This window comes from Toxorhynchites rutilus, chromosome 1 (assembly GCF_029784135.1).
Source record: "Toxorhynchites rutilus septentrionalis strain SRP chromosome 1, ASM2978413v1, whole genome shotgun sequence".
NCBI lineage: Eukaryota > Metazoa > Arthropoda > Insecta > Diptera > Culicidae > Toxorhynchites > Toxorhynchites rutilus.
In genome coordinates, this window is record NC_073744.1 from 117365855 (window position 1) to 117375385 (window position 9531).

At 36.6% G+C, this 9531-nt stretch overlaps 1 protein-coding gene across 1 annotated transcript; it reads right to left on the reverse strand.

Moving 5' to 3' along the window:
- Window positions 1-4249: 4249 nt before the first annotated feature.
- On the reverse strand, window positions 4250-5491 carry LOC129771233 (translocator protein). The gene is made up of 2 exons (XM_055774669.1): window positions 4906-5491; window positions 4250-4848 (listed from the first exon to the last, which is right to left on the reverse strand). Exons 1-2 carry the CDS (start codon window positions 5230-5232, stop codon window positions 4645-4647), a joined length of 531 nt encoding a protein of 176 aa, XP_055630644.1. The 5' UTR covers window positions 5233-5491; the 3' UTR covers window positions 4250-4644.
- Between the last annotated feature and the right edge of the window lie 4040 nt (window positions 5492-9531).

Genomic DNA, 9531 nt, shown 5'->3' on the forward strand with positions numbered 1-9531 from the left:
CCCCGCCAGCGTGCAAAACGAAATAACAATTATTTCGTTTAGAAACTATGAGGGTTTTATTTGTTTTTCCAATAATTTTCAAGTCTATAAATATCTTCACATATTTTCAAATATCTTAAAAATAGAGACATTTCATTACATTTGGCATCACTGATTCGAACGCTAAATTCTGTTTTTGACGTTGTGAAGCATGCAAGTGCGAGTAAATTCAAAAAACTTTGAAGTAGCTCGCACGCCGGATCACACATGACAATAACTGGCATGATGTGTTCACACGGTGTGAGTAGCTGCACTGCAGTAACTGACTAGACCGACTCGTATGCTTACTCGCACCGTCTGAACCCGGCTTTAGAAAAATCCTCGGTTGAAAACTACTAAATACATTTGGTAATGCAAAATTAGTAGAATGTACAAATTTTTTGTACATATTGTCAACAAACCCGCATCCCTACCAGAGTTTAGTATATTTTACTCGATAACATTAGTAAGCTTGGATATTGTCATATCTGAAAATTGGTGAGAAAAGCGCGTATTAACCATTTTCATTGTTCCCATAAGGCAATACGGAGGTATAATAAGGATATAATTCTGATACGTGCATTTTCGGCGACAAAATGTAGCCGATATTGGGCTTCCGAATCATGGTTCTGCTTGACATATGTGTTTATTAGTACGGTCGAAAATGACTATAGATTGGTAGTATTTACCAAAAAAATCGATTTGTATGTATCGTGTATATTTGAAATCGCATTAAATGTAAAAACTCGATTTTAAATATTATTATCAAATTAGGTCGCAGTTCGGTATAATAAACATCAATTTTATGATGTACAATGTCGTAAAATATATTTAATCCGCATCATATGCGTATATTACGCTGATGCAGTTTGTGTGTCGTATAAGCGTATAATTTAAATCGATTCAGTACTGTAGTAAATCGTGTTGCATGCTGATGAAAATCATGAAACAGTAAATCATATTAGATCCTAATATAGAACATATTACATCATATAGAAATGTCAATGAAATGCTGATGCACTTTTAACCGCTGTTGAATTAAATTCAGATAGCTTCAGATAGCCGCGCGAGATAGCTGGTGGATGATAATCCAGACGACCGGAGTTCGAACCCACATCGGAGCAGTTTTCACCAAACGTCAATCTGTGCCATTTTAAACATTCATATTCCACTCCCAACACAAGTCAATCAAACAATTATTATGGCAATTCGTGAGGCTATAATAAACATTTCACGAAAATATTTTGCGCCTTTTTTTTCTATGTCTGTAATAAATCGTATATGAGTATGGCAAAAGTCGTATTTGGTGCTTTGACAATCCATGAATATATTCATATTAGATCGCAATTCAATTTCAACATACCCAGCAAACATTAAGTCTTATGAATAGCTATAATTGGAGGCGATATACATACAACCAAGACACATTTGTATGATATATGATGCATATACACGCAAAAGTGGAGGCGATATACGTATATGCCATATTTTGTACGCATATAAAGCCGTATATAACGATATGCGATGTTTTCTGGACTGATATGCGATTCGATCCGACAATATTACCACTCAATCCATCGATGACATGGAAAATCGTGTTTTTGCATTTTATGCGAGTTTAGATATACATGATCGATATTTTGATTGATATTTCATGCGATTGTGATTTGATACGAATTTATATGTAACTTATCATGTGCAAAGTTATACCCAGCAAACATTAAGTCGTATGAATAGCTATAATTGGAGGCGATATACATACAACCAAGACACATTTGTATGATATATGATGCAGATAACTAGCATATACACACAAAAGTGGAGGCGATATACGTATATGCCATATTTTGTACGCATATAAAGCCGTATATAACGATATGCGATGCTTTTTGGACTGATATGCGATTTGATACAACAACGTTACCACTCAATCCATCGATGACATGGAAAATCGTGTTTTTGCATTTTATGCGATTTTAGATATATATGATCGATATTTTGATTGATATTTTATGCGATTGTGATTTGATACGAAATTATATGTGACTTATCATGTGCAAAGTTATACGATTTAATGTTTGCTGGGTACGATTTAATGTTTGCTGGGTAATCGCTATTATAGCCGGTCAAAGTTGCATATTCATCCAAACAAATTCGGTAAGCATTTGCCATGTATGTATATGGCCTCCACTTTTGCATGCATATGCCAGTTAGGCGCATTATATGCCAACCAAATTTTAGGGCATATGATGTTATATATACGCTTGTTATGCGATTTAATGTTTGCTGGGACGTTTCTTGTCTTCTGAAACCTCCACATGCCAAATTTGGTTTTGTTTGCTTGATAAGTTCTTGAGTTATGCACACATGTATGCTTCCTTTGTATGGTAGCTCCCCATAGAGAGGGAAAGGAGTACAAACCCCTCAGAGAGAGGGAAGGAGTGTCTATTTACCATATAAACGTTTCGTGTCCCCTAAAACGTTAGCATGCCAAAGTTGGCTCCATTTTCTTGATTAGTTTTCGAGTTATGCAGAAGTTTGTGTTTCATTTGTATGGCAGAAACAACCCCCCCCCCCTAAGAGAGGGGGGTGGAGTGTCTAACCATCATCGAAACATTTATTGCACCCTTAAACCTCCATATGCCTAAGTTGGTTTCATTTGCTTTATTCTTGAGTAATGCAGAAATTTGTGTTTCATATGTATAGCAGGACCGCCCTCTCCTTAAGAGAGGGAGAGGAGTATCTAACCACCATAGAATCATTTACTGCACCCCAAAACCTCCACATGCCAAATTGCGTTTTATTTGCTTGATTAATTTTCGAGCAATGCAGAAATTTATGTTTCACTTGTATGGTAGCCCCCCTTAGAGAGGAGGGTGGAGTGTCTAACCACCTTAGAAACATTTATTGCTCCCTAAAACCTTCCCTAAAGCCAAATTTCGTTTCATTTACTTGATTAATTTTCAAGTAATGCAGAAATTTGTGTTTCATTTGTATGGCAGCACCAACGCCAAAACCCCGCTCACGACACGTCAGTCTGGTGGGAACACATCGGTAAGAACACAAACGATTAAGGCAAGGCGCAAATTGAGAAGCGTATAGCGCTCGTAAACGAACACGAGACTACCAACACGACTCATACGTGCCACAAACATAGCGTGGTGGAGCGCATATTCAGTCGCAGTTTGGTGTAAATAACGTACCACTCGCATACAATGTCTGATTCACACAGATTTGCGCAAGTCGAGTCTCACGAGCGCTCCACAATCTCGCGTCATCTGGCCAATTTATGCCGTTCTATCTGTTTTCATTAGCCACAAAAACAGGCGCTATATCGCGACAAGTTACTCGCGCTATACGCGTCTCAATTTGCGCATGGCCTAATCGTAAGCATCACACGCCCCGCCCAAGCCACGCTGTCGCCCCGTTGCAGTGAGAACAAGGCCCTAACATCAAGTTCGAGTCCCAAATTCTGGCCTCACATTGAAAGTCGCCACCAGACGTCGACACTGTATCACTCTCATCGCCAATGTCCAATTACGGGTCAAAATCGCCTCCAATGCGACACTGAGTGGTGCCTCGGCATGTCGCATTAAATGTAAATTACTGTATTATCTTTGATGCTTCACAAACTTGTAAAACGAAGCTCAAAGTCGTCAACGCGAATTGACGAATTTACGTTGGATTCACAACCAGATGGCGCAGCATTACACAAAACATCGAAAATAACATGTTATATATAAAAATGCGCAGAATTAAATTTCTTAAAAATTCATCGTAATCCAATAATCTTTTATGATTATAACATTGTAATTTATGGAAAGAACTACAAACCTTCCATAAGCTCACATGGCAAAATTTAAAACCATCATCACTTTCACCGCAGCGCCGCCTAGGTGTAGATTTGTACGTTAGATCGCCAATTTCTTCGTTGTCTCTTGTAGCAAGCAACAGAGCATGTGTTTACGGAGGAAAAACTCCATCACTGATGATTGATGCCTGGGCGTAACTATTTCACAATAACACACAAAGATGATCGAAATGTGGGTTCTGAGATTTGAACTCAGAATTGTTCGCTTAGTAAGCGAACATGAGGCCTTTCGGTGTTATATTCCTGAAAAAAGCAAGAAGTGCTCTCAACTATACACCATTCATTATCAAAAATCCATCGTATTGAAATGGTAACAACTTTTGCATAATACTTATCTTTATAACAATACAAAGTTAGATGTGTGTTATAAATTTTATTTTTATTCTTTCGTTTAATGCATGTTCTAACAGTAATAACCTTTTCCCTGACATTATTTTAAAATATATCATAAAGCAAATACAAAGTTGCGACTGAGCGCACTTTGCACAGTATTGTAGCACCTTACATAGTCAATAATTCTGTCATTTTTTTCGTCAATGCTTTTTAATTTTAACATTTAGCAAAAGCTTAAGCATTCACGTGTAATGTGTGTAAAGTTTGTGAAGTATATACTATCTATTTGATGTTGTATGTATTCAATGACAATATTGATCGTGTAAGATCTACTTTGGTTACACCCTCTTCTCTGGATTACACGATCGCTAGAATTGATCGGTTCAAAATAAATGACAAATGGTTTATGGAGTCTCCATAAGTTACTTTTGTTTGTCCTCCTTAATTTCTTCAATCGTCGCTGTTTGCTTAGGATTAAGTTTGTATATCTCATAATTCAACAAAGTTGCAAACGAACACCAGGCGAAGTACGGAATAAACAGATAACCGGCAATTCTGTTAATGTTGAAAAATGCAAATCCCGTAGCAGCAACAGTTGTAGTTAATGCAGCAATTTCTACTAAGCTCTGAAAGTATGATGAAAATATAGTATCGATATCGAAAAAAACATAGTTTCATTGTACCCATTTCAAGTCGTGTTGTGTGAAGAAAATTGGTGTCCAGGCCCAGTTGAGAGCCAATTGTGTACCGTAAAGAATAAGGGGACCTTTTGCGATGCCTCCAAATCCACCACCGTCTCTCCACACCAAGTAAGAGGCGTAACCCATGCCAGCATACAACGATGTCCAGACTGGACCGAACACCCAATTCGGAGGGCGAAAGGATGGGAAGTTCAAGGACTGATACCATCCCTTTATTTCTCTTCGAGTTAAATACCCATTGATCCATCCACCGATTTGGGGCAAAACTATTGCCCCGGCAATTTTCGGCATATCACAATTTTGAATCATAATTTCACTTTGATATTACTCTGTGTTCGGAGCCCCACTGAACAGGTGACGATTGTAGCAATACTGCCAACTCACTGTAATTACACAATATCTTATGATTGTTACTGCATAAAATGATAAATGATAACTTTTCTAAATGTGCGTATATAATTGAAGCCGAACACAAAGTTACATGTTTTTGTTTTCCAATTTGGCATAGCGCAAAGTGGCGACTGTCAGATAGACGTTAATTTTTAAAGCGCGATTCACATACAAAATCCACGTCATGTTCACGTTCCGTCACGTCACGTTGCGTCAATTATTCTTCCATGCAATTCCTATTGAAGAATTCACATACACCAGCAACGGTAAGTCGAAGTTGCCGTTGCCGGTGTATGTGAATGTTTGCACAAGAACTGCTTGGAAGAATAATTGACGCAACGTAACGTGATATTCGTAGTTAGATTCATACGTTCAAAAGCAAAATATAAATGTTTGACTTTCGCATAGTTAAGTGCGATTCACATACAACATCCACGTCACGTCCACGTTCCGTCACGTCACGTTACCTCAGTTATTCTATTATGCATTTGTTATGGAAACATTCACATGCACCGGCAACGTAACGACCCGTCAGCATACGTTCAACGAAAACGACCGGCAGGATTTGTAGAAAAGAATAATTGACGGAGACGGACGGCTCGTTTGGTTTTTGTCTGGGCTTTGTGTCTCGGCTTTTGTTTTGATTTGGTTGTACAGTAATTTATATCTAATTGGAAATTAAGCTAATTGAACAGATCTGTGATGCAATACGTTTAATTGGAAATTTTTACCTCTTATTGGACATTTTTGTAAACATTGAGTTCGGAGCCCAAATTATGGCCCCACATTGAAAGTCGTCACCAGTCGCGAATGTCCAATTACTGGTCAAAATCGACTCCAATGCGACACTGAATAGTGCCTCAGCATATCGCTTGATAAGTAACTTACTGTACTTTTTATGCCAACATATCTCTTAGCTCCAAATTTCGGAGTGAAAATCATTCGCGACTAGCTGAGAGAAATATTCTATTTATTATTATTGTTGGATAAGGGTCGGACTACGGGGTTTAAGCAGTTAAATAATTGAATTCAATGATTTTCATTGAATTTTTCAAAATTTAGAACTGATTCTAGGCATGCTGATTTGAAAGAGGGCATTGCAATTTAAAATTGTTGTAGGTGGCGACACCATGAATAACATTACATAAATCATTCGTTTGACATTTGACGCGACGGTGCTGATGGAAGCATTGACTGCATGTGTGAATTGGTGGAGACGTTGACGGAACGTAGACGTTCTTCTCCGTAACGTTCTATGTGAATCGCACATTATTCGCTAAATATCATGGTCATACATATACACACTTGTGAAGGAATTTCACTTGTGGAAGAATTTTAAACAGTGAACTATAAACTGATCGGTAGCTTAGGGTAATTTTTAACAGTTACAGTTTCGGGGAATTTTTTTTTAATAATGGACAATATCGACAAGAAAACAAGAAAAAGAAAAGCAAGTTCCTAGAAATCCTTTTATATAAACTTTTCATGCCTCAATAAAACCACAATCGATTGATACGTTTTTATGTTATTTTATAGCTCTTTCTACTTCCATGAATTATATTCAGTTGCTTACTTTTAATTAATAACAGTGAATAACAGTTGAAATTCGAAAATCGTTATTTGTGTTGGAGTATCAAAAATTACTCTATCTTGAGGAGGCTGAATAAGATAACTATTAAAACATAATATAAATAAAGAAAACATATTTTTGGAGTTTTCATTCAATCATACCCTCTTCTTGAAATAAATGCCAATAAAGCCTGAAAAATACACAATGGCAACATTACAGAGAAGTTCAATTTTCGGTCTGTGACACCGTGCGCGAGTATACGTGTTATGATTTTGCACGCGAGTACAGGAGGGTTAAGCAAGGCCGATGGCTCCCATTGATCCCGTATAAATTTCGTAGGTTCTCATACTTCGGGCAAATACAGACGTCTTGTGTTCGTCCGAATTGCGAACCTCGCACAGGTCGCAAAGGGGATGAAAGGGTCATTTGTTGAAGTTGGGAAACATGTTGCAGCAGTCGGTTCCCAATCTGGATAGGATTCGTTGCTCTCTCATTGCTTTGACGTCTCCGAATCTGGTTATGGAGCCTTCGATTCGCCGGAGAACAGCGTAGCTTCAACGGACCATTTTTCCGTCCGCCCACTTTTATATTTCAAATTCTTCATCAAAACTGTCTACATACAACTTCTAGAGATTATCAGGATCAATATTTTACGATGTCAATATCTTAATCCTACTCAAAGTTATTGATAGTTTTGACGTAGGACTACGTCTATGATTTCTATATAGGGGGGTCACTACGAAAAATGTAACGTTTATTAAGAGTTTTCAAATGCATGTTACGCAGAATCGTTCTTACGATATATGTTATAATATATACCATTAGACGGCAAATTTATTCAGCATTTTTTTCGCCTGAGGTATAAACATTGGAAATAATGAAACAAGTGAGCAATTTAACAAATAAAAGAGGTATGTTTTGCGAGCGGATGCGAAGGTAAATAATGTATTATGCATTATTTCTTTCAACTTCGTTACCCATGAATGTTGTAAGCAACACAAAATTGTGTGCAATAATTCGTTTTATCAAACAAATTAGCAAGACCTGATGTAATTAGATGCAAGATTTCATGCATCACTTAAATATCATGTAAGATTTCATCAAAGCTACGAGGAAAGTGTCACACATACGGTGATCGTTCGTTTATTGGGCCGAAAAATTAAAACAATTACAGAATTTTACTCGTTAACTGGACTGCAAAACAGCAAAAGCAATACTTCAATTTGAAGATGACATCTATTATTGATAAAAAAACTGCTTTTTGTAGATTTTTTTTGTAGATAGGTTCAGTTAAACAGAGTCCAGTTTGCGAATGACTTCTCTATATGCGGGGGTGACGAACATCTTAAGCGAGTGTCTTTCGGGCTGCGGCAACATGGGCAATGGTACTGCGAAAAATGATATCAATACTAGAAGGGATTGGCAGCGATTATCATGCGACGACTTATTGAGATCGGCATTATATCGCATCACAAAAATGAAACGAAATGAAATATTAATAATTTTCATGACTCATATTCATAATTCCCAATGACTCAATTCCTTCTATGATAGAGCCAATACTACTTGATTGTGATAGCCTGCAAACATTATTTCACCGAAAAAGCCAATGCTCCCGATGCCTTAGAATAAGTCTAATAATAAGAATAATACAATGGAAAGAAATCACAATACCATAGCTATCCATTAAAAATTAAGCAACTTCATGATTTCATGTGTATTTTACCTCAAAATATAACGAAATCGTAAGTATTTTCAACTTGTTTTTTGTTTCTTTCTCATAAACTTCATATTCAATATAATCAATGACAATATATTTTTTTTGTTTGCCTATCCACATATACTTCATCTACCATTCCACCCTGTTATATGTCACATTGATATTCATTACTCATTTTCAGTTAGACAGTTGAATTTCCTGCCAGGAGATTATTTCCTTTTTTGTTAGTTACAAACCATGAGTACATATACAAACGGCCCTTTCAGGACTACTATTTGGAGTTTCAAAATAGTTAAATTAACAGATTTCTGAACAATAAAAAGAATTACATTTAAAAAACAACTGTTCTGACCCTTCTACTTTTTTACCCAAAAACTCATTATTTCAATTTTAATTTACTCAAACACAAAAAATTACACAGTTTAAAAAATCACACATCATGTAGAATGAAATATGCTCTTTCAAATGCCACTAGTAAACATAATAAATTTAATTTCCACTTAAATGCACATCCAGGACCATTGTGCATTAGAAATATCCGTCGAAAGGGCTTTATGATGTTTTACTACAACAGGTCAGGTAAATTTTCTACCTGCTGCCAGGTGAACTTCCAATCCCCTCTCTGTTCGATTTATGGATTTCTTTGTTGTATTCTGTTAGACATTTCTTGTAATCTTTCAGGTCAGAAGTTTTGTTTGCCTTGTTGAAAATTTTTCTATCTTTTTTTGAAGTTTTCCGCTTCAGTGGACAGTTTTCTTCAAAGGAAGATTTAATACTGGTTTCTAATTCTGATAAAACTATTTCAAGCTGTCTAGTGGAAAAAATACTTTCCACTGATATTAAACTATGTAACTCTGCTTTCATGAATTCAGGAGTTTTGGAACTTATGTATCATTTCTTCCTGATAAAAAGAATGTGTTACGTACTT

Bases quoted from the DNA above. Each gene is read 5' to 3' on its own strand.
- LOC129771233 (XM_055774669.1), bottom strand. From the start codon at position 5,232: ATGATTCAAAATTGTGATATGCCGAAAATTGCCGGGGCAATAGTTTTG. The intron at 4,849-4,905 runs GTACAATGAAAC...TCATACTTTCAG, and splicing joins CACAACACGACTTGAAATGG to AGCTTAGTAGAAATTGCTGC.